The 27,284-nt window shown below is 34.8% G+C and overlaps 1 protein-coding gene across 1 annotated transcript; it reads left to right on the top strand.

The window, feature by feature from the left end:
• Positions 1-9,686: 9,686 nt before the first annotated feature.
• Positions 9,687-13,076, top strand: LOC120353021. Its single transcript, XM_039435454.1, has 2 exons — positions 9,687-9,869; positions 12,414-13,076. Exons 1-2 carry the CDS (start codon positions 9,717-9,719, stop codon positions 12,774-12,776), a joined length of 516 nt encoding a protein of 171 aa, XP_039291388.1. The 5' UTR covers positions 9,687-9,716; the 3' UTR covers positions 12,777-13,076.
• Positions 13,077-27,284: the final 14,208 nt, after the last annotated feature.

The raw sequence follows: 27,284 nt of genomic DNA, 5'->3' as shown, positions 1-27,284 counted from the left end.
AGAGAGAGAGAGTATCATCTTTATCATCTTCTTCTTCTCCATCATCTTCTCCTTCTTCATCCACCTCTCCTTCTTCTTCCCCTCTCCCTCTTCTTCATCTTCTTCTTCTCCTTCTTCTTCCACTCTCCTTCTTCTAGAGAGAGAGAGAGAGAGAGAGAGAGCTTCTTCTCCTTCTAAGTTGCGGTGGAGGGGGCGAGGGAGGGGCGGCAGAGCGGGGGTGATGGGGGTAGGTAGGATGGGTGCGGGGGGAGGGGTGAGGGGGGGAAACTCATAAAAAACCGCTCGAAAATCGGCACTCTCCGTCTACTCACTAGTTTAACCTTCTGTTGTTCATACTAATATCATCTTATTTGCTGTGTGTATTAGATTTATCCTGCTTTCTGATCCCACGAAATTCATAGTTCTGATTGACCAATCCTTAGTAATTCGAGCTACTAGTTTTATTACATAAAATTTATTTAGTATTTATTACATAAACTTCTAGTTTAACCTACTGTGGTTTAAACTAATATCATAGCATATCATAATTAGATTTATTTTTCTTTCTAAACGTACCAAAATTCATAGTTCTTATTGACCAATATTGATTGATTCATTTGTGTCAGATTGAATTATTGAGCTGAAATTATTATGCTTGGCTTGAGTTCCTTACTTGAGTCCCATTAAATTATTAATTCTAATAGCTTCAACTTCATTATTTATTTATAATATGATTAATTGAATTACGAATTCTGTCTTTGATCTTCCATTTTGATTTGCTTGAGTGAACTTCACTAATAACTGAAGTTTTGATTATAAAGTTAATTTTATTATTTATTATATGATTAATTGAATTACGAATTTTGTCTTTCATCTTCCATTTTGATTTGCTTGCGTGAACTTCACCATAACTGAAGTTTTGATTATAAAGCAGATTTTTTTTCTTTGATCTTCCATTTTATTTGTTTGAGTGAACTTCACTAGTAACTGAAGTTTTGACTATAAATTAATTTATTATTATAGACTTAATTCATTACTATTTCGAATTTATCATTTCTTTAGTCTATTGAGTTCAGAGATTACCTATTATTGTTGAAAGCCACTTGCCACCATTTTACAATTTTTGAGACCGTTGATAAGTCCTCTACTGCACGGCCAAAGCCCCGAGATTGATCTTAGTATTGTCACGTTATTTTTTATAATTAAATAACAATTAGCCTCCTGCTTGGCATCAATTGGTAGAGCATGAAAATATTTTATAATTATAAAAATCAGGTCGTGGTTTTTAATAGGATACAGTCTCATAAAAATCTTTATAGGCCCAGATATGAGCTTCCACAATAATATTGATAATTTATTAAAAAAAATATATATAAAACTTATCCTATAGTATTGAGGAATAAAAATAAATTGTACACCATGAACATTTGATACATATATAAACAATATCTCAAAAAATAAATCAGAGCAAAAATATATAGAGCGACAGAAATATATAATATAAGACAAAATCGAAATCAATAAAATATCACAGGCTAATACTATTCTTTAAGTTCTATAGCACAAAACGCTACCATGTGCTTTCATTTATGATCATATGCATCTATTTGCATGTTACTTGTATTTCGAATAAATTCTTAAATCAGCATGATAAATTGACAAACTAGTAATACAATATATATATTAAATTCTATAGTTTCTAATAGATTTCTTTGTAATAATATATTTTTTATCTCAGGGTGTGAGATTCGGCACCTGAAGGAATAAATAGAGCAATTCTTCTAGTGAATCAGAGCTACATTAAATTATCGCAAATTACATTGTAGAAATTAATGATCATATAAATAATGTATTAACAGCCTAGATCTTAGTCTTCTCTGATTGATGGATCATTTGATATATGGATTGATTCGTTATTATCCAATAAAATACCTTTTATACTATATTTACTTGTGCAAGTATTTTTACCAAATTCTTAATTTATAAGCTAGCTTTGATTCTTATTTAATTTCGAAGTACTGAGGGCGCCCTATCACTATTTCAATATTTTTCACTCACGTGCCAGAATTTTCTATGAACTGCTGATGTCAATCCAACTCCTGGTGGTCCTGGATTATTGTAGCCGAAGTCGTCTCTTCCAAGGGGTTATAAAGTTATTTAAAAATTACTTTTGCTTTACATTAGCATCACAAAGTCTTATGAGAAAATTTAGTAATTCAATTTAACTTTAAATTATTAAAAGGTACAGTAAGGTATTGCACTCTATAATTTTTGTGACCTCTCATGGTGGTAGTTGGCAGGCGAGTGGGGTTCTCGTTTCTCATTCTTACAATTTTCATTTCCGATTTCTAAATTTACATAAAATTTGAATATTCTGTTCCTCCGCCATCCAGGCTCAAATAGACCGTACCAAATATTAAATTATTACTGTGTTACATCATTAATAATTTCTTTGCCTTCGGGCCATGTACAGAATAAAACTATACAACAATAATTTACAAATTCTTATCATTTGTAGAAATATATACAAATTTATTTGAACTGGCTCACTATGCCGCCTATCAATTGCCACTATTCGATTGGTGCATGCAAATTATTACAGTATTCATGCGCCTAGTAACCTCCTACTTCCTTATACATTTATTTATTTTTGTTAGGGTTTTTAATATGTTTTTACATGCAAAGTAATTTTTACAGATTATTAGTTGTTTCGTATATTACAATAATTAGCCACGTGAGACGTTCAGTTCCTCAAGTTGCATACTGTTTTGCCACAATAAATTTCTGCCAAGTGTTTTGGTCAGATTCTACGTTGTGTGACTCAGTCGATCGTTAGGTCGCCGATCAGTAAATGTTTTATGCCTAACCTCAAATTTCAATATCTTATATAATATTATATGGTAGCAAAAAATTATTTCCATTCCTCTTTGGCTGTTGTACAATTTAGCCATGATGTCTGATATTATCTAATCTTTAATGTCATCATCTTTGGCGATATTAGCCTATTATTCCACTTAGACCTATAAATCTTTCAACTAGGGATTTTTATTTATCCATTCGGATTTTTGAATGTTACAGTATTTTCTGTTCAGATTTGAGAATATTTTTATTTTCGTGTTTACGTTACTACTTGTTCCTCTTTAAATTATGTGGAATAAAATCTTTGATACTTTTTCGCCATAATATGTGTTTAGATTTGAGAATATCTTCTTATTTTGAGTTTGTCGTGTTGCAACTTGTTCCTCTTTGAATTTTGTGGAATGAATTTGTTAATACTGTTGTTGCCATATTTTGTGTTGAGATTTAGGAATACTTTTATTTTCATTTTGTCAGGTTATCACTTGTTCTTATTTGATTCTGTGCAATAAATCGGTGTTAAAATCTTCTTGTCGTCCTCACTGTATTCAACCAGCGTCCTGCACAGTCCAACCCCACCAGAAGAGAATAGAATTCTGGGAGTCATTGACCCCAGCTGATTACATTGGTGTCAGGTGTAGGGTAGGCTGCAAGAACGCCTATGGGATCTACCTATGCAGATTAACGTTCTTGGTGACTAAGATGGGTCTCATTGATTACGACCATGATGAGGCAGGTGCTCCAAGATCATACAACTCTCAAGCAGCAGCTGATGTGGCCCGGGAACATGAGCAGTCCCTGGAAGCAATTAGAGATCAGACACGAAAAATGATGGAAGCCAGGATCCAACAACTTCTCAATCGAGCTGAAGCAGCAGAGAAAGAGATGAATGCAGTCACTGCTGCATTAGAAACCGTTCAGGCTGCTCCACCAACTCAATTACCTCGATTGGGAGGGAATCAAACCCTTCTTCCTGAACTGGGACTCTCAGCTTCTATCATCAACCAATTCCTACAGCACCAGCAGTAGCAGTCACTCCTGCTGCACCAGTTCCCGGTAGAAGGAAGGATCTAGGTTTTGCGTCCACGGTAAGACCCTTATCAGGTGCAGCTGGGAGTCAATCCGTTGAGCAATTTCTGCAAGGTTTCAAGCTAGCAGCTCGAATTAGTGGATGGGATGATGAAGACCAAAAACTGCTTTGTCGTATGAAAGTGACAGGTTTGGCAGCTGCCTGCTTAGAATCACACCCAAAGCTGAAGCAGCTAACACAACATTTGCTGATGTAGAGCAAGTGCTACTACAGCGATTTGGGAAGGCGATCAATCCACAAGACTCTCTGCTAGAATTGAGAAATTTGAAACAACAACTAGGAGAAGGACCTCGTGCATTTGCTGATCGTTGTCGTGCCCTAGGATATAAGCTATACCCATACCAGTCGATCCAGCTGGAGCTGTGGGCTCGAATGCAGCTAGACAGAACCATTCTAGCCGCTCACCTGAGAGGCTTGCAGGGCCCAGCTGCAACCACACTTCAAATACATCCACCAGTGGATTTAGAATCAGCAATTCGAGTAGCTGAAAGGGTGGAACAGGCAACTGTGAGTCAACCAACCGATGTATTCACTGTACAACCCGCTGAAGGACATTGAAAGGATAATCATTATTCATCCTTGGAAAAAATCTGATAATAATTATTTCGTCATCTGTTGGTGATGGAAGTGAGTGAGCAAGTTCATCATGTGTGTGGACTGTGTCAAAATTATGACTCAGCTGTTGAAATTTTGTAATCATTCAATCAGGTACTTAGTGCCGGTTGAAAAAGTCGGGTTATTTTCAATCCTGATTAATTCCAGTAGATCAATCTTTTTGAAATGGTCTTCTCTGATTTGGGTCATGTGAAGTTGATCAGGATTGAAATTTAACCGGCTTTTGTGCAACTGGCCTTTATGAAGGAAATTTTTGCATTCCTCTGGGAATTGATCTCAATGGACTGTTATTAGATAGAATATTTCTGTATGGATGTTATGAATGTTATTATAATTTCTTCTGTCATAGTAAATTTTTTATTCTTTTGTACTCCAGAGCGAAGCTCGGTCCCCGATATTAAACAAAATTGACATGTAGCAGAGCTTCATATATAGCTCAGATTCTCTTCGATGTTTACCGAGAATTTTGGATAGCTCATTTCCTGCTATAAAGCTGAGAAAATAGAAATAAAAATATTAGATTTACTTTATAACCTGTGTGACATTATTTTTTGGCATCACATATGCCCTGCTGGCAGCAGTCGGTAGAACAAAATAATACTAGTAATATTTTATGCCTCCTGAAAGAGAAATACCACAAATTTCTTACCAGCTCTTCAAGGAGCTCAAATAATTCTCGGCTTTCAATGGTGGCTGCTTTAACAATTTACAGCTCTCATGACTGATCTGGTCGACTCCACAATAGCATAGATGCAGAAGAGGTAGATAGATATAAGGGTTGTGATTTTTGTACTAGACAATATGGTATCGACATCAATGCCACTCACCACCATCTGACAAGGGGTCAGCAGTGTGGGATGATACTGAGCGGAATCAAAGGTGACACTCTATCAGAATACCTTTCAAATTCTATTGATTTATAGTGCTGCTGCAACTTGATACTATGACCCTTGGATTCTCCAAATAGGATGTGATAGTCTTGAATAATTTGAATAAATCTTGAGGAAGTGATATTTCTGAAGATTTAATAATCAACACTGTTGTTAAAACTCAATTTGCATCATCTTTGATCTTTGAACTTAGTGCGTTGCCTGATCTTTGAACTTAGCGCATTGCCAGTATAGCCAACGTTGGCAGATTTTGTCTGCATTGTTTTCAATATTTGTATCTTTGTAATAATTTCAATTGTTGTCTAGTATTAGTTGATTAATTCAAATTTGTCCTTTTTCACTTGCTTTTGAATAATATTTGTGTTTTGTATCTTTATTCTTGCATTTCTCACTTGCATAAACCATTGTAGGTAGGCTTTGCTCCACTCGGTTTGCCGTGGCACTCTGTGTGCTGTTTCTTTGTTTTCAACTCGATTCCGGAATGTGGAATTGGCCAGCTCTTGTTTCAATTGTCGAATTGTTTCAATTGTTCTTTCATGTTTCATTGGCATATTTGCGATAAATATTGGCCTAATTCAATCAAACAACTTGTATGTCTTCACGGATTGTGTTTGAATCTCAAACTTCTGGTAGGTGTAACCTCTCTTTCATTTCAACACGCTTTTCTGAACTCAATTTTTAGAATTTAGTTCAAAGCTCTTTCCAATTTACATTGTTCATCTATTTCAATCTTTTTAAAAATGTCAATTTAGAATTTTGATTCTATTGCATTTCTGCAAAATTCCAAGATCATCAAGATTGCTTGATGTTTCTACAAATCTTTCCATATTCTTGTTTTAAAACTCTTTGTACTCTGAACTCTGTGTAGTTCAGAGCGCTGTTGCTACAGTCAACATATTTTCTTACCGTAGGGTATTTTCTTTTCCTCTGTCCACAGTTTGGATTTTGAGAAATTCAATCAATCTCTCTCTACATCTCTCGAATCAATCTGCTACCGAATCTGTTCTACAATTCTACCTACGATCGAATCTACCGATAAAGGTCTGCAGTCTCTATTGACAGTCGAAATTGCATCCACTTTGGGGTTCCATATACCCTCCCACTCACTTGGTTGACTGTGCAATTTAGCATTCCACTTTGGGGTTACATATACCCTCCCACTCTCTGGCCGGTATGGTGATGATGATTTCCATTGCCGGAGCATTTCTTACAAATGCCTACAATCTTCGACAGCTTTCGACATCCTCAAGATATTCAGGTTGAGTAATTGTATATTCATCATAATTTGTAATATCATCCATTCTTCTTCATTCATACTGCTATTGTTCATTTACTTATATAGATTTATCTTACTTATAGCTGTGCCTACAAAGGCAATCAAAGACTTTGTCATTTCAGGACATTGAATAATATTCAAAATTTTGAATACAAAATCATTTTATTTTTTGAATTTGTTTTTTTCACATTTTAAAAGTCTTTACAATTAGCATCACATTCAACTTATGTATTTTGAAACTTACATCACAATTAATTCAACAATAAAAATAACAATTATTCACTATTTGATTTTGCAATTATTCGCATTACCTATTGTTTTGGTAGGACGAGTTGTATTCAGGACTCAGCCTACCTGGTCCTCTATTAATTTTGCTACCAGAAAAGTTATTTTGATAGATATTAGGAGTATATTTATCATTATAAGTTTGGCCGTCTCCGGTCCGGATACTTCATATTGACATATGCTTAGAAAATACATTTATTCTTATTCATTATTTTACATCAATTGTGTAATGATTATTGTCTTATGCTTTTATTCATAGTGTTCATTTCTGTATGTTCAAGGGTAATATTTGTATGGAGTTGCTCATACTGATACATTCAACCAAGCACTTATGTCATTGTTCCCAACAATTGGATACAACACCAGTAGCCATCCAGTGTAAGAGGAGGTCGAACATTTTCAATTGAGGTATCGTTTCAATTTTCAATATGCCTCCTAAAGGCAAACGAAACAGCCTTCTCACTGTGAGAAGTGGCATCATTAAAAATCTATCTTGGCTTTATACTGAATATTTCAATTTTAAAATCAATGATGAAAATGATTTTCAAAAACTACTAGCAGTCAAAACTAAATTGCTCAACTTTGAGCAGTGTTATGAAGAGATAAGCCTGGAATTTGATTCAGATGACATTGATGACAATGAACATCAAATTGTCACAGAAAAATTTTTAATGTTAATTGCTAATGTAAATACAATTTTGAAAAATTATGATTCACAGCAGCAAGTTGCTACATTTCAAGCACCGGCAATGGGACATCAGCATCACCATCAATCGCCATCTGCTTCAGTGACTGCTAATAATGTCAATTCTCTGCCTTTGCAACCCACTATGCCTATTTATCAAGGTCTACAATTACCAATGGTACCGTTACCAGAATTTTCAGGTTCCTTTGATTCATGGCTTGAATTCCGTGATACCTTTTCCAATATGGTTATTGAAAACCAAACTTTGGCTCCAGCTACAAAGCTGTATTATTTGCGCAAAGCTCTCAGTGGTGAAGCCCTTGCACGCATTCAGAATATTCCTCCAGGGAATGGAAACTTTGAGCTTGCATGGAATCTGCTTACACAGAGGTACAATAACCCCAGATTAATTGCAAGTACCCACATTCAAGGTATTGAATCACCCCCAGCACTCAAGAAAAATTGTTCCAAATCTCTTAGAGCTTTCATTGATCACTGTAAATGTCACATTAATGCTTTAGAAGCACTCAAATTGGATGTTCGAATTAAAGATTTACTTTACATGCAAAAAATCACTTCTCAACTTGACTCTAATATCTTGCGCGAATGGGAAAAACGTATTGAAATAAATGAAATCCCTACTATGGATAAACTGTGGGAATTTCTTGAAAATCAATGTAAGGTAATGGATGCTATTTCATCTCATAGCCCCTCAAATCCACCAACTAATCAAAAGGTTTTTACTCAAGCTACTTCAAATGCACCCAATGTTAGGCAAAATACTTGTCCTTTTGCTCAAAATAATACTCTGAATAATTTTCAGCCATCAGTATCCTGTCAATTTTGCAATGATCGATCTCATGGGATTTTCAAATGTGTCAATTTTTCAAAGATTCCCATCAATCAACGTTATGATTCAATCAAAAGGAAAGGGTTGTGTTTCAATTGCCTTAATCCTTACACTGACAATCACAACTGCTCTTCAAAGAGATGCCAAAAATGTGATAAGCGACATCACACTGTTTTACATGATTCCTTTACTAGCAATTCAGGAGGTAAGAATGTTGTTTCTAATGTGATTCAGTCTCAGAATGAGTGCACCGTTTCTAGTGCCCATTCATCTTCAGCATCAAATTCAGTTAGCTCACAATCTGATAATTCAGAGACAACAGTTGTTTTACATGCTGCTTCATCCATCATTTCTAATAATAAGTCATCAGTTCAAGTATTACCTACCGCAGAGGTTCTGGTTGTTTGTTCAAATGGTGAATTAATTGCATGTAATGCTTTAATGGACACAGGAAGTGATTGTTCACTCATCACTCAAGAGTTGGCTGATAGATTAGCTCTTCCTTCTCGTCATGTAACTAATCTGATTAATGGAGTGTCCAGTATGCAAGCCAAATCTACAGTTGTTCACTCAGTATTAATAAAATCATCTGATCATACTTGGTCAACGCAACAAGAATGTATTGTTGTTGAGAAATTTGCCTCATGTATTCCTCGTGTCACAATTGATCTTAACTATTACAAGATTCCAAGCAATATTCGACTTGCAGATCCAAATTTTCATAAATCTAAGAAAATTGATATCCTATTGGGTATTGACGTTTATGCCGAATCATGACTGGCAATCAAATTATTGTGTCACCTGATGTTCCAATCCTACAAAATACAAAACTTGGCTGGATTGTTTTTGGCTCTTGTCAATTACCTAAATCAGTGTCACTCAAAAAATCATCTAATCAATTTGTTACCAATTTTGTCTCCACAGCTGAAGTCTCCAATCAGTTGGAAACCTTCTGGAAGCTGGAAGAAGTCTCTTCAGTTATTCCTGTCTCTCCTGAGTGTGCTAGGGTTGAAGCACACTACAAAGAAAATACCATCAGGCATGAAGATGGTCGTTTCCAAGTGTCCTTACCTCGCAAGGATTCATTTGCCACCCTTGGTCATTCAAGGACTCAAGCTATGAAACGTTTCCATTCATTGGAAAAAAGATTTCTCAAAGAACCTGAGCTCAAACCTCAATATGTTGAATTTATGCAGGAATATGAAGATTTAGGTCACATGCACCCTGTACCGCCACCAGCCCCTGAGGAACAAGTCTATTATATTCCACATCACGCTGTCTTCAAGCCCAACTCCACTACAACCAAAACAAGAGTTGTGTTTGATGCTAGCGCCAAAACATCAACTGGAATTTCTCTCAATGATGTTATCTTCAAGGTCCTGTTGTTCAGTCAGACCTTTTTGACATTGTCCTACGATTTTGTATGCGACCATTTGCGTTCATCACGGACATAACTAAAATGTACCGCCAATTCTTTTAGATCCTTCTGATCGTAATTTGCATCATATTTTTGGAGAGATGATACTTCAAAACCTCTTCAAGAATACCAATTGGCCACAGTTACTTATGGGACAGCTTGTGCATCTTATCTCAGCACTAGAACCTTGAATTATTTACTTGCTGAACTTGAATCAACACCTGATTCTCCATTGTATCATTCAATTCATCAACATTTTTATGTTGATGATCTGGTGCATCTACATTGGAACAAGCCATGGAATTGTCACATCAATTGTTCACCACTTTGAATAAAGGATGTTTTGAATTAAGGAAGTGGATGTCCAATTCCCCTGAGTTACTGAATTCACTACCATCCAATTTGCTAGAAACTTCCATTGTTAAACCAATTTCAGATCCTGATAATGGAATAACCGAAGCTCTAGGTTTACTGTGGAATTCCAATTCTGATAGTCTATCCATCTGTTCTAACATTGATAAAATTTCTGAAAAGACTTCATTCACAAAGCGTGAGTTTCTGTCAGTTATTGCTTCAACTTTTGATCCACTTGGAATCATTAGTCCCATCATAATCCTTCCAAAAATCTTATTTCAAAGTTTATGGCTTGCAAAAATTGATTGGGATGATAGTCTGCCCAATGACATGCTACTGAAGTGGTTGCAGATCATACAAGAACTATCCAAAATTTCAAGCATTTCAATACCACGTTGTGTAGTATCAAAGGATCAATGTTCCATAGTTGAACTTCATGGTTTTTCTGATTCTAGCGCTACTGCTTATGGAGCTTGTGTGTATGTACGCACCATCCAAAATAATGTTGTTCAAACTCATCTTCTTTGTGGAAAATCACGTGTTGCACCTCTCAAGCCTGTCTCCATTCCAATTTGGAACTTTGTGGTGCCTTAGTATTATCACGACTCATTAACAAAGTTGTAAGTGCTTTGAATTCTCTTGATTTGACTATTTCAGGTGTTTTTCTCTGGTCAGATTCTCAAATTGTCTGTAAGTGGTTGCAGTCTCCTCCTGACAGAAAGTCAATTTTTGTTTCATTGAGAGTAGGTGAAATCCAAGAATCTACCTCACAGTATGTCTGGAACTATGTGAAATCATCTCACAATCCAGCTGATTTAATTTCTCGTGGCATGATTCCTAGTGAATTAGCAAACAACAACTCTGGTGGCATGGTCCCCCATGGTTGGCTGATCCAACTGATAGTTGGAGGTCATTCTCTTCTCATGTAGCTATTCTAGCTCCCAATACAGTTCTTGTAAATACTGCAGTTGTTTCACCTTTATCCATTATTTCTGAACGTGTTTCCAATAGTTTTAAAATTATTCGTGTCACTGCTTATGTTCTGCGTTTTTTACATAACATTCGTCAGAAAGTTGCTGATCGCCGTACTGACGCCCTTTCAGTTGATGAAATTGAAGATGCTGAAATTCATCTATTGAAGGCCATTCAAGCTGAAGCATTCCACAAGGAGTTGGAAATTTTACGTGCAAATGATGAGTTGAATGCCTCCAGTAAGTTTCATTCTTTGTCTTTGTTCATTCACTCTGATGGCCTCATAAGAGTAGGAGGACGTTTAGCTAATGCTAATATTGATTTTGATTTCAAGCATCAGATATTGCTTCCTGCCAATCACAAATTCACCGAGGCACTGATTTTTTATCATCATAACAAATTGTGTCATGCTGGTGTGCAAGCAACCATGGCTGCAATCAGACAACGGTTCTGGATACCATCAACAAGGCGTACTGTTAAGAATGTTCTGCGAAAGTGTATCAAGTGTTTTCGTTTCACTCATACTCAAGCTGCACAATTGATGGGTCAATTGCCCTCTGTGCATGTAAATATTGATTTTCCATTCATGAATGTTGGTCTAGACTATGCTGGACCTTTTAGTCTCCGTATTGGTGGTCCAAAGTCACGGACATTTGGTAAAGCCTATTCTGCATTTTTCATTTGCATGATAACTCGTGCTGTACATATAGAAGTAGTATCAGAGCTGTCCACTTCAGTCTTTCTGGCTGCTCTCACCCGTTTCATCTCAAGACGAGGTATTCCAAGGAATATATATTCAGACAATGCTACCACTTTTGTGGGTGCAAATAATGATCTCAAAGAGTTAGGTGACTTCCTCAACTTGCCTAGCAATCAACAAATACTTCAAAATTCAGCTGCATCTTTGCACATTCAATGGAATTTCATTCCCCCAAGAGCTCCTCATCATGGTGGTCTGTGGGAGAGAGGAATAAGAAATTTCAAGAGTATATATAAAATTATTGCTTTCAAACATATTTGGAATTTTGAAGAAATGTGTACTCTTTCTGCACAAGTTGAAGCTATTTTGAATTCTTCACCTATTGTTCCGTTGTCTGAGGACCCTCTTGATCTTCAATTTTTGTCACCTGGGCATTTTCTCATTGCGCGCCCACTCAATGCTTTGCCTTCTCATAAGCAGAAATTCAAACATGTGAATTTTCTTGCACGTTGGAATAGACTTGCTGAAGTCACAAAGGAATTTTGGCAACAATGGTCTGAAGAATATTTAGTTACTCTTCAGAAAAGACATAAATGGTCTTTTTCATCACCCAATCTTCAAGTTGGCACTCTTGTGCTATTGAAGGATCCTGGGACACCACCAACACTCTGGAGGCTTGGACGTATTACAGAAGTTTTCCCTGGCTCCGATGACAAGGTTAGAGTCATCCAGGTTCTAACTGACTCTGGTGTTTTCAAACGTTCTATTGCTAGTGTTGCACCTTTCCCATTAGATGATAGCGAATGATGCAAATCTCTTTAACATATTTTTTCTTTCTTCTTTGTTTTACAATTCTTCTAATTGCAAAACGGGGCCCAGTCTATGTTAAAACTCAATTTGCATCATCTTTGATCTTTGAACTTAGTGCGTTGCCTGATCTTTGAACTTAGCGCGTTGCCAGTATAGCCAACGTTTGGCAGATTTTGTCTGCATTGTTTTCAATATTTGTATCTTTGTAATAATTTCAATTTGTTGTCTAGTATTAGTTGATTAATTTCAAATTTGTCCTTTTTCACTTGCTTTTGAATAATATTTGTGTTTTGTATCTTTATTCTTGCATTTCTCACTTGCATAAACCATTGTAGGTAGGCTTTGCTCCACTCGGTTTGCCGTGGCACTCTGTGTGCTGTTCTTTGTTTTCAACTCGATTCCGGAATGTGGAATTGGCCAGCTCTTGTTTCAATTGTCGAATTTGATTTATTTCCAGCTGAATATTCAGTTCTTTCATGTTTCATTGGCATATTTGCGATAAATATTGGCCTAATTCAATCAAACAACTTGTATGTCTTCACAGATTGTGTTTGAATCTCAAACTTCTGGTAGGTGTAACCTCTCTTTCAATTTGAACACGCTTTTCTGAACTCAATTTTTAGAATTTAGTTTAAAGCTCTTTCCAATTTTACATTGTTCATCTATTTCAATCTTTTTTAAAAGATGTCAATTTAGAATTTTGATTCTATTGCATTTCTGCAAAATTCCAAGATCATCAAGATTGCTTGTTGTTTCTACAAATCTTTTCATATTCTTGTTTTGAAACTCTTTGTACTCTGAACTCTGTGTAGTTCAGAGCGCTGTTGCTACAGTCAACATATTTTCTTACCGTAGGGTATTTTCTTTTCCTCTGTCCACAGTTTGGATTTTGAGAAACTCAATCAATCTCTCTCTACATCTCTCGAATCAATCTGCTACCGAATCTGTTCTACAATTCTACCTACGATCGAATCTACCGATAAAGGTCTGCAGTCTCTATTGACAGTCGAAATTGCATCCACTTTGGGGTTCCATATACCCTCCCACTCACTTGGTCGACTGTGCAATTTAGCATTCCACTTTGGGGTTACATATACCCTCCCACTCTCTGGCCGGTATGGTGATGATGATTTCCATTGCCGGAGCATTTCTTACAAATGCCTACAATCTTCGACAGCTTTCGACATCCTCAAGATATTCAGGTTGAGTAATTGTATATTCATCATAAATTTGTAATATCATCCATTCTTATTCATTCATACTGCTATTGTTCATTTACTTATATAGATTTATCTTACTTATAGCTGTGCCTACAAAGGCAATCTAAGAGTTTGTCATTTCAGGACATTGAATAATATTCAAAATTTTGAATACAAAATCATTTTATTTTTTTGAATTTGTTTTTTTTTCACATTTTTAAAAGTCTTTACAATTAGCATCACATTCAACTTATGTATTTTGAAACTTACATCACAATTAATTCAACAATAAAAATAACAATTATTCACTATTTGATTTTGCAATTATTCGCATTACCTATTGTTTTGGTAGGACAAGTTGTATTCAGGACTCAGCCTACCTGGTCCTCTATTAATTTTGCTACCAGAAAAGTTATTTTGATAGATATTAGGAGTATATTTATCAACTGTATATCGCCGATTTATCCAACTTATTGGTGAAGAATATAGTTTTTTGATAATTTAAATATTTTGTCAATAATAGAAATGAAACAGATTATAACAAGATTGGTCGTGTATGAAGATAGGATCATAAATGAAGGGTACACCATTCAACAAATAAAATATATAATATACATGAAAATATCAACAAGCAATAATAAAAAATTGACCAATAGATATTTCAATTTTCAATTTTCAATTTATTTATTTCAATTTTCACAATATTACATTTCACCAAGTACATATATAATAACCTCTCTAGCTATTTAGCTATTTGAGAGGTATACAGTTAGAAAATTTACAGACAATAATTATTTTAAAACAATTTGACATTTCCAATGAACACAAAATCAACAAAAGAAGTTCGAAAACAGTTCAGTACAGATTGTCGGTACACTTTTTTAGCATCTCACTTTGTCACAGTATTCTGATCACAGATATCCATACAGAAGGCATTTGCTGCCAACTTGATTCTCATTGTCTCAGCCACAAATACACACAAGTTATAACCAAGATTTATCTAGTTACTCTTGCTAAAACTCATTTTGATTTTTTCATAATAAAAATTATTATAACCTTACTTTCATCAGAGTATAAACATTACAAGAAATAAACTCAACAATAGTTATTTGTATATCTAGAGTGAAAAGTACGACTTTTTCAAGTCCAACTTATTTTATTTGTAATTGATTTTGATGCATTTAATTAAGCGAATTGTTGATACTGGGAATATACCACATTTATTGAAGTAACTTGGTACCTTAGACCTATTTTTAAAAAGGGTTCTCGAAAAAATTCAGAAAGCTATAGGCCAGTAGGCTCAGTATCTGTTATAATGAAAATTTTAGAGCACTACTTATGTATGCAGTTGCAACAATACTTAGACAAACATAATATTTTGAATAATTCACAATACAGATTTGTTAATAAGAAATCTACATTGACTTATTAGAAAAATGACATCAATGGTGCACTGAATGATAATAAGTTTGTAATAGCGGTGCAACAGATTTGAGTAAGGCATTCGACTTGGTGAATTATAAGATCATGCTATCCAAACTAAAATGATTGGCATTAGTGGAAAATTACTTAGGATATTTGAGGACTATTTTAGGGATAGGAGATTGCACGTCATTATAGGTAGATCAATTAGTAGTGGCTATAATCAGACATGCGGATTAATTCAAGGTAGTATAATCTCGCCGACACTTTTCAATATTTATGTCAACGATTTGGCTAGTCTAGCATTCAAGGGTAGTATACTGCAATATGCAGACGATAACTTACTCTATGTCATAGATTATAGTGATTTACAAATGGGCTTGAGAAACATGCAGCAGGATCTGAATATGGTAGTGAAATATTTTTACAATAATTCTATCAAGATGAATGCTCAGAAAACTCAAATGATTATATTTAAGAACCATAGAATAACACTGTAAATGCTTTTAACTTGTTCAACAAGGTATGTCATAAAACAGAATGCTTAAGAGAGAATAGAGTAGTATGCAACTGTCAACGCCTTCCAGTTAATGATAGTATTAAACATCTGGGTATAAACTTTGATTTACATATGAGATTCAAAACACATATTGATAATGACAAGAAAAATGAAGGTGGCGCTTTACAAGTGTTCTAGAATTAGTCATTACTTTCCAGTGAATACCAAAAGAATTATATACTTCTCAATGATACAGAGTATTATTAATTATGGAATAACAGTGTACACCCAAGCCCCTCAATACATAAAATTGCCATTGGAGAGGACTATGAGAAGAATTGTTCAAACGTTGTTTAATGGAATTGGAAGAAATCTGCTGGGAATTTTATCATTTGATTTATTAGCCAAGTACCATGACTTGTCAAGGAACTATTTTAAAGAGGAATATAGAGTATTAAATGAAATTGTTTATGGGCTGCGACAAAGAAATTACAGAACGCAGAGATATAATAATGTTTATGGGAAAAACTTACCTGATAATAGAATACCGGTACCTGATTTATTGAACTCCCTCCCTATAGAATTAAGAAATTTGGAAAGGAAAGGTGAAGCTAGAAGGAAATTAAAGGCATATTTTATGAGAATTAATAACGAATAGGAAAAAATAGCTAGCATAACTTTAGATTATTCTGATTGAAATTATTAAATGACTTACCCGTTGTAAATGTTAATGAGGTTAGAATATTTGATTCAATGTTATAATAAGTTGGCTATGGTTCAAAACGCATTTTAAGCTAGAAGTTTACTTCCAGATTATTATAAATAATTTTCATGCTACCAATTATATAAATAAGTTCCATATTATTTATAAACACTGAATTGAGCCTGGTATAAGTAGATTTGTTTGTTAGATAATAAAGTCATATTCAACAAGATTAAATAGAAACACATAAAAATATGATGTATAATTTGAGCAATTAAGGGTTCATAATTGAAAATAGTAGAAAAAAAAATTTTTTTTCCTCCACCTACTGTCTAAAGTACTTACTTTACTCCCTGAACATAATACTAAAGTGTCACTTTTTCGCTCTAGGTACTAAAAAACAGAAAAAATCCTAGGGAGGAAAAGTGACTCCATTTAAATTACATGGGAAGCATCTCTATTTTAAAACTTACATTGTAATAGGTTAGAAGGTCTAAGCTCAGATGGGAAAGCATAATAGAGGTGTCTGTCATTGAGTCAACTGAATTCAATACCACAACAAGAAATTTGATCAACTCATGAAATATATGTTTGTATGATATTATATTCTCAGTATCATCCCACACTGCTGACCCCTTTGTCAGATGGTGATGATGGCATTGATGTCGATATCATATTGTCTAGTACAAAAATCACAACCCTTATATCTATCTACCTCTTCTGCATCTATAATATTGTGGAGTCGACCAGATCAGTCATGAGAACTGTAAATTGTTAAAGCAGCCACCATTGAAAGCCGAGAATTATTTGAGCTCCTTGAAGAGCTGGTAAGAAATTTGTGGTATTTCTCTTTCAGAAGGCATAAAAATATTACTAGTATTATTTTGTTCTACCGACTGCTGCCAGCAGGGCATATGTGATGCCAAAAAATAACGTCACACAGGTTATAAAGTAAATCTAATATTTTTATTTCTATTTTCTCAGCTTTATAGCAGGAAATGAGCTATCCAAAATTCTCGGTAAACATCGAAGAGAATCTGAGCTATATATGAAGCTCTGCTACATGTCAATTTTTGTTTAATATCGGGGACCGAGCTTCGCTCTGGAGTACAAAAGAATAAAAAATTTACTATGACAGAAGAAATTATAATAACATTCATAACATCCATACAGAAATATTCTATCTAATAACAGTCCATTGAGATCAATTCCCAGAGGAATGCAAAAATTTCCTTCATAAAGGCCCAGTTGCACAAAAGCCGGTTAAATTTCAATCCTGATCAACTTCACATGACCCAAATCAGAGAAGACCATTTCAAAAGATTGATCTACTGGAATTAATCAGGATTGAAAATAACCCGACTTTTTTCAACCGGCACTAAGTACCTGATTGAATGATTACAAAATTTCAACAGCTGAGTCATAATTTTGACACAGTCCCACACACATGATGAACTCGCTCACTCACTTCCATCACCAACAGACGACGAAATAATTATTATCAGATTTTTTTCCAGGGATGATAATGATTATCCTTTCAATGTCCTTCAGCGAGTTTTCCCAGGAATGAGACCTAGTGCAATCGAATCTTTATATTAAAAACCTACTATGTTCTGAATTTCGTGAGAATCGTTAGAGCCGGTTTCGAGATCCGGTGAAATACAAACATATAAACATCCAAACATCTACCTTCTTCTTCGGCATCTGACTGGGAACTGAGCCAGTGAATACTGGTTTATTCCAAACTATTATGTAGCTCTGCTACAAGTAATGGCATCAAAGTTAATTATAGCAGAGCTACAATCATATAGCTCTACTACATGAAATTAATGTTAAATATACTTATAGCAGAGCTTCATCTAGCAGAGCTATGTAGCTAACAGAGCTATGTAGCACAAATTTTATATAGCTCTTCAGCTATATAGTGTAAACGTAGCTTAAGTAAACATAGTGAGTGAACATGATAATTAAAGGTACCGTAGATCTGTGATAATATGTGTCGTCGCCAATGCTACGGTTTACAACATAGCCGTCGCTCTGTATCTCAAACGGTGCATGCGCTTTCAACTAAACAATGACACTCGACCACAGATTAAAATTTATCCAAATACAAAAAAAATGAATGAATAAATGAATTTATTTCCTCCTCAAATTACAAATTACAAAAGTAGAAATTAAATAGTATCTTGGAAATTATACTGATCACATATCCAGTTGTGTGATCAGATAATCAAACTTAAATAATTATCAACTTAAATAATAAATAATAAAATAAAAATAAACTTCTATGAAAAAAAAAATAATAAAAGCTGTGAGTCTACTCTAGGTGATTAAGATTGCTAAAACAATACTGAAACTACTGCCTGTAGCGCATGAGATAAAAAAACAAATAAATTGAAACAGCCCAGAAAACCAAAAACTGGAATAAATGAAATGCATTTAAATGTAATAATCAATGTAATTAATATAATACCGTACATGCCTTAGTGGAATAGTTATTTAATTGAATAATAATATTTCTATGAGAATGGTGCCGTTGAACAATGCTAGCTCAACCTGCACCATTATCTAACAACATTTCTAACCATCCATACGTCGTTCACTGTAAATAACCAGCTCTTTGCTCTCTCACAAAAGATAATATAGGAATCACACCTTCTCAATTCAATTGGCAATTTATTGTAAATATAAGGTCCTAAGTACATAAACGAGTGCCTAAAAATTTCCCTGCTCACCTTTGGTGTCCTACACAGTAGCTGGTTAACGCTTCTCATATTGTAATAAAGATTTCCCGTACCACAGTTTCCGCTTTTCAAATAAAACAATTTTAAAACTTTAAAAACGAATAAATTTTGGATAGGCATTATTTTCAAATTTACATACAAGGAAAAGAACTCTCTCTCACATTTTTAAACATTATCAATCTTATATAATGATTCTGGGTTATTCTTAACCTATTAATTATAGTTTTAAAAGTTCCACCCCAACATACCAAACCATACTGTAATTGAGAGTGTATGAGAGCATAATACAATGTTTTCATTAGCTGCTCATCGCAGATGCTTCTCAGGAAATAGAACTTTCTTATTGCTCTTCTAACATTTACATGCGAATTTTGTATATGAGTTTTCCATGACATTTCCTCATCATAAGTTAAACCCAAATACTTGAATGACTTGACCTTTTCAATTTCTTCACAGTCACAATTATCACGATTGTCACAATTTTGTGTATGATATATAATTGGGCCTGCAAAATTGAATGCCTTGAAATCGAAATTGATATATTTTGTCTTTGCAACGTTTACTCTCATTCTATTTATTGTGCACCACTCTTGAAGGATTTTCAAGTCATAGGTAATATTATTTTGTACAGTCTCTTATTTTTTGGAATAAAAAAAGGCAATATCGTCAGCAAAAGCCTGAATGTGACCATGAAATTTTTTTGTAAGCAAATCGTTGATAAATAAAATGAATAAAATAGCAGAGGATACGGATCCCTGAGGTACCCCGACAGTGACTGGAAGAGGCTCGCTGAGGCAGTTGCCCACTCTCACCCGCTGCTCCCTACCAGTCAGGAAGCTGCGGAACCACCGCAACGCTAATCCCCTTATCCCAGCCGCTTCCAGCTTCATCAATGAAATTTCATGATTAATAAGATCAAAAGCTTTTGTGAAATCTACAAATAGCCCGGTTGTTTTAGTGCCATTATTAAAACTAGAATAAATCAAGTTGGAAAAATTGAAAAGAGCATCTTCTGTCGATTTTCCTCGTTGAAAGCCATATTGGCTTTGGGAGAAAAATTTATTCTATTGATATAATTAGCTAAGCGCTTGATCATTAATTTTTCTAGAATTTTGAAAAAACAGATAGTAGAGTAATAGGTCTAATATTATTCAATTTCAAAGAGTTGATTTTCTCATAGATTGGTGTGACAATACTTTGCTTTAATAAGCCAGGGAAAATTCCATCGTTAAAACTCAGGTTAAAAATATAGGTGAGGACGGGTGCAATATAAGGGGCGATCTTTTTAATCAAAAGCTATCAAAACCAGATGACTTTTATTTTTTAAACTGTGTATCGTATCAATATTTCGTCGATAGTTGTTGGCTCTATAAAGAAAGATTGACACTGGTGATGAAGACCCAGGCCCAGAGAAGAAGGTGCGATATTATCAGGCTGTACAACATTCATGAGATAATTATTGACTTTATCAGCTACGCTTTGCGGTTCACAGTCTAATTCTCCGTTTTCTAACTCAAACTTATCAAATTTATTATTTCGGCATTCACCAGTTAAGCTATTTATAATTCTCCATTGCTTTCCTGGGTCGCCATCAGCACAACGAATACTATTGGAATATTAACGTTTTTTAATGTAGGTAATCAATTTAAACTCTATGTCTATCATAAAAATTTGTATAATAAGACCTAAAAGTTGAATCATATGTTCTTTTCTTCACTAGTGCATACAGTTTCTTCCTTTTCTCCATTTTCCTTAATAGGCTAATCGTCATCCAAGGGCTCAGGTTCTTAGCTCTAGCGAGCTTTCTATTAGAGATGGTTGAAGTTTTCGAACATTTATTTACAATATCAGATAGAATAGAATGGAACCTTTCATAACTTGAATTAACGTCATCAATAGAATAAACTACATTCCAATTTATTGCCTTTAGAATATCACATACGTTATCAATATCCACATATTTTTTAGCTACGGTTTCATCATTTTTTCCTCGACAGTTTTGAACTAGATTAAATTTCAATCCTAACAACAATGATCTGTCACATTCAAATCAAATATTGCATGCGTGAAACAGTTTATTTGCCTATGTTTGATAAAAATATGATCAATCAGTGTTCGAGACATTTTAGTGATTCTAGTTGCTTTATTAACTATGGATGAAAAACCATTGTTCTCCATTAAACTTAAATAGCTACAAGAAGCGTTTTTTCCATCTAATAGATCGATATTTACATCACCTACTACAATTGTATTAGATGTAAATTGATTAATTTTTTATTCTAATTTGGTTATAAATCTGATTTCAGTGAATTCTTGAAGTCTGTAAACACAAAATAGTTTAAAATTGTGATTTCTAATGTTTACATTGTCACGTGGTATTTTAGCACCACAAAATATTTTTGAAATGAATTATTGAACTCTAATGGAATTATAAAATAGAAAGGAAAGATAGCCCAGTCAAAGTACCACTCAAGTAAAATCGAATGTTATTAGCGATAAAGGGTAATCATATTATCTAAAGCGATAAGAAAAAACATGCATGATTGTAATTCAACAATAATGAGAATCCATTGGCAGAATTAAAAATTATAAAGCGGCTTATTTATTATAGGCAGATCATAAAAAATAAAAGTTTGCATGTACATTTGAGGTTAGAATTGTTTATTTATGTTTTAAAATGAATACCAATACCTAACGAATCAGCTGATTGTTCGATCAGCCAGTATAAGTTGAATTATGAAGTTTACTCACAAAAGATGTATTATATATACTAGGGAAGGTTTATGTAAATAAATAGGGACAACTATTATTGCTGCATGAATATTTATTACAATCTAAAAAAGTACAAAAACCAAGAGTATACAAAGCTCATATAAAAAATTAAATGTACACTGCGGGATAGTATCGTATATCACAATTTATTATTAGAATAATCTAAGACAATCACTCCATCTATTTACATGAATTTTTATTCATTTTTCTATAATAAAGTTGAAGAAACCCTGAATCTGAAGTAACCAATTGTATGAGTCTTGCTAAATTAGAAAGCCAATCAGAAGGAAGCTTACAAATCGTTCAAGGAAGAGATGAAATTTTCTGGAAATCACTTCTGTTTGGCTTGTGATCTCGATCTGTGAAGATATACATGAAAATTAGGGTTCTTTCTTCCTGTTAAATTTTAAAAATTATCAAGCCAATCCCTTTTTTAAATGTGAACTATTTGTAATTAATGTTTATTCATCTGTGAACTCAGTGTTGTTAAAGAGTTCTTAATTGTAATCTGTTCCCATAAATGTATCTTTAATACTGAAGGAAATCTATAAGAAATCTGGACCATGCACAAGCCCAGCTGAGACGGAAAGTACCTGCATAATCAATTATTGGAAATAATTAATTTATTCTACAAGACCTTCAAGAACATCATTACAGTGAGTGTTTGTTCAAACAAGCTTGTTTTTTAAAGGCTTTTAATAAGAGTTGGGGAGTTGATCAAAGTGCTATATAAATTAATTCAAGTCAAAGAAAATTCGCAACGTGTTGAGTGCTATCATATAGTCTATAAGAACGTTCCATGAATTTATTTGATTTATGTAGGAAGCTTACTTCCATGCACGGCACGGACTCATAAAAAAACCCTGAGATTTTTAAATGTTATTTTTATTGACTATTATTTGCTAATTGATCAAAGCATGTCCTATTAAATCTACCGACCGAACAGGTTTTAAGTTGTAGAATTCTGAATTGACTTGAAGTCCAAGTATCAGTATTAAATATAATATATATATATTTTTTTTAAAACTCACAACGGTGAATGCTATTAAGCCTTGTGATAATCATTTAATTATAGAAAAGAATTTATTTAAATAAAATTATAGATATAAGAATATTTTTATATACATATTTTTATGGGAATATATATTTGTGTTTTATGTCAGCATACAAAATCATAGAAGTTTTTATTATATCCTAATTCATCTTGTGATATACAGTTTGAGCTGTCTCAGTGCCAAGAAAAAATATTCTGCAGCATATAAAATCAGTGAATCAATTAATATTGATCTTATTACGAGCATTCAGTACTTATCATCCTTTGATGATAGTCATACTAGTCCGCCAGAAAAAACATATTGATAATCATATTAATAAGGTTCCAGTTATATCATATAAGGATCCAGAGAGCTTCAAGAACTGGCGTTGTAAGTTCTAAGGAACTCCAGAAGGATAAATTGGTGAATACCTGTATTCATGACAAGCGTTTTGAAAATCAACAAGAAAAAACCATATTTGGTCTTCATTATTCTTGATTGGATACATGGTTACTGGTAATCAGTCATCGACTATCTTTTTGATTTCCTTCTTGGTATTCTTCAAGAACTTCATGGAAGCAGCGGTAAGAATTATTAATCACCAGTCATTGAACCCTGTGGTGATTGATTATATTTGGAAAATTCATGCATCTACCACTGAGCTAGAGCTGCGGTTTGAACCCAGCAATTTTGTGAGCCGGACGGCCTTAACTTTCTGCAAATTTATTTGCAAAATAGGACTTTAGCGACCGCTCTTATGAATATCAAGAAACCATATCATCTATAAAGGATTTGCAATTTACCACTTCACATAATAATGTCACCAACAAGTGAGGCAAAGATCTATGTTTTTGCAACATGCAGTACAAGAGTGTCAGCTGTTTCCATGCTATGGACATCTCCTTGTGTAGCACATACAGAGTTAATGTGTAGCATATCACACCACCCGCTCTATATGAGTTGTTGCAGTGAGCAAAAACATTGTAATTTGGGATATTATACAATTTAACTCCATCAGAATTGACCCATACTTCACTCAGATTATAAACGTGACAGGGTTTCGAATTTGAGAAAATTCAGCCAAAAAGTAATTGAAATTTTGTCTCATGCTTCTAATATTACAATAAATAAATGTAAAAATGTTATTCTCTTTTAAATTATCAATTTTGAAAAAATTATCTTTTAATGAATATAAGTAATCGTTTTCGTTCATTCAGAGGTTATTGATAATAAGGGATAGAAACAAATTAATAAACTATATGTACCACAAAACTACAAAACTTGAACAAGCATGCTTCAAATAAAAAAAAGAAGATTTCTCTGCGTAATATTAAAAGTTGAAAGCATCAAGTACATATAAAGTGAAAAGTATTTTCACATTCTTTAGAGTAAAATATCATTGCAGAAATACCTTATTTCAAGTTATCAATATCCGAATCACTCATTACCTTCTGGCATTTTTCCCCATTAGATCTTCTAATAAAAAACTTTCCTTACGACACCAGACATATTTTATTCCGACAGCTCGGCACTTGCTTTCAATTTGGCAAGGACACTTCATTCACTGGAGCGAGATGCTCATTAATATACACTTTTGATCTCTTGAAGGTGGGATTTATGTTATACGCTGTTATGGATTCCTTATTCTCCCTATACTTTTGATCCATTGGTCCCTGATAGCTTGATGCGTGAACTGTACAATGAGGAAGGAGCTCGGTCGTTGCGAAAGCCAGCAACTCGGTGCGCCGCGTTGATGTGCGACTCTTCCACCGCGACGCCGATCGCCGCGCCGACATCCATCACCAATTTGATGAATTTCTCTTTTGGAGTTGCCGGGACGCCACTTATCTCTATGTTGCTTCGCCATGTGTATTGTTCAAGTGAACAAACACTTTCTGTAGATCGGTTACTTGATTAGATAGAGTCTTACTTGTTTCGCGAAGAATGGTGTTCTCAGCTTTAAGCGTTTTGATGCTATTCTTAAGCTCTGCCATTAGTGTATTTGAGGCGTCCACACTAGCTGAGAGGAATACAACTGACTTGGTCAACTCTGTCACCTCGTCCTTAACAGTTTTTAATTCAGTAAAAATGTCGGTTTTAAAGCATTCAAACATATTAGACAGAATGTCTTTGGTAATCGATGTACGGTATTAGGCCCAGAAAACACATTTGCAGCATCTCGACAGTCTTTACATCTCCATTGCTTCACAGAGCGTACCTTTGTCTCCTCGTTTTCGTCCTTAATGCAGGATATATGAAATGATCTCTACAGTTACCGGAGCAATTTACAATTTCTGAGGGCTTAACTGACCAAGAACGATACTACATACGCCACAGGAGTAGGTATAATAAGGGGATTCTGGCCCCACCAGCAATGAGCAGCCTAACTCAACCTAACCTCCCCCAAACCTAGTCTCAGTCATTTTGTCTGGCCCCACCAGTGACGAGCAGCCTAATTTAACCAACCTAACCTAACCCAACCTAACCTAACCTCCCTCAAACCTAGTCTCAGTCATTTTGTCACTCCTTCCCCAACCAATAGGAGAGCAGGAAGCCTCCCACCATGATTTTCCCCCAAAACAGGCAATGACAGATGTGTTAAGAACAGGTGCAGCTGCTCTTACCAAAACCATAGAAAAATTCCTATTTAAAATTCCCCTATTAAAAATTTTTTTATTCCCCCATACTAAATTCTGGTATTTGATATTCCTAATGTGGGTACTTTAAGTTTTATTGAGATTCTTAGAATTTTTTTTTTTCAACTTTAATTCTTGTATCCGATTGGTAATGTGGATATCCATCCTCTAATACTATTCCTTATCATCTTGGAACAAAGAGCTTTTTTATTTACATCCACTGTATAGACATGATGCTCTTTAGATCTGATGCAGGTATTATCAGTCTATGGTCATTATTCAAGCTGAGACAATTCAAATAATCATCAAATGTAATATATTTATTTAATGCAGCTGACTGAACACCTTTTGCTTTTTTATTTCATGGTCATACATTCTTATGGAATACATTTTCGCACGAAGACCCACAAATTCCAAGATTATCTTACTATTTGCCTCATCCTTGAACTTTCCCAATACTTTTTATTCACTGGGAATAGCAAGGATGGTCATGGGATAATCAGATGTGTCAAAGTGCTCAATCATGTTATATATATCATCATATGAATCATCAGTAACTATTTTATATAGTAAACTATCTGTATCTCAGTCTGCTGAGATCATAACTATCATAACTGATATGTATCTCAGTCGAGATAAGGATGTTTTCAGTCTAACGTTAAACAGTTGAGCTCCCCTTTTCAAGTTTATTTTCGTGGGTTTTCGTGAAAATTTTAAATCGAGTTTTGGCATATGTGTGGAGTAGTGTGTGAGGTATAACATATTACTGTCTCAGTCCTGAAAGTGAGCGGAGGAGATATATTTTGACACAAATAGTTTTTGATCAACTGGTTTAGTTTTATTGGAATGTCGCCACCTAAAACTCGTGCTACAGCCGGCTCGAAAGATAACAACTCCACAGTACAGTCACCAGCCGGACAGCAGCAGCAGCGTAAGCAGAGCCAGCAGCAGCAACAACTGAATCAACAACAGAGAGCGCTGAGCAGCCGGTCTCACTCGGCATCGTCTTGTTCATCCTTGACTGACAGCGTCCTTCCCGTTGCCATGGAGACTCAGGGTCGTATGCGACAGGCATTGGAGGAACTGTTACTAAGTGATGATTTTCTTGATCGATTTGCGGCGCAACTCGAAGATCGTCTGCGGGAGGGCCTGTGTGCGTCGGTTTGCGCTGCTTTGGGGGGCAGGCTGGAGGCGGCTGAAAAGAAAGTGGACGAGCGTGATATCGAATTGCTGAACAACCGAATGATGCAGCTGCAGCGCGGCTTCGATAATCGTTTGGATGGCATCGAACAGTACCAGAGAAGAAATAGCATAAGGATATCTGGTATACCTGAGATCGAGAATGAACAGTTGACGAGAACTACAGTCGTATCCCTGATAAATGAAAAACTTTCACTGAATCTGGTGGACGCTGATATCGACCGGTGTCACCGAGTGGGTCGAGCGCCGCCCGCGTCTAGAGCTGATGGTGCACGTCCGCGACCGCGGCAAGTCAT

Source organism: Nilaparvata lugens, chromosome 9 (genome assembly GCF_014356525.2).
Source record: "Nilaparvata lugens isolate BPH chromosome 9, ASM1435652v1, whole genome shotgun sequence".
In the NCBI taxonomy this organism is placed as follows: domain Eukaryota; kingdom Metazoa; phylum Arthropoda; class Insecta; order Hemiptera; family Delphacidae; genus Nilaparvata; species Nilaparvata lugens.
Note: the sequence above shows the minus strand (reverse complement) of the source record. Positions and strands in the feature narration are given on the sequence as shown.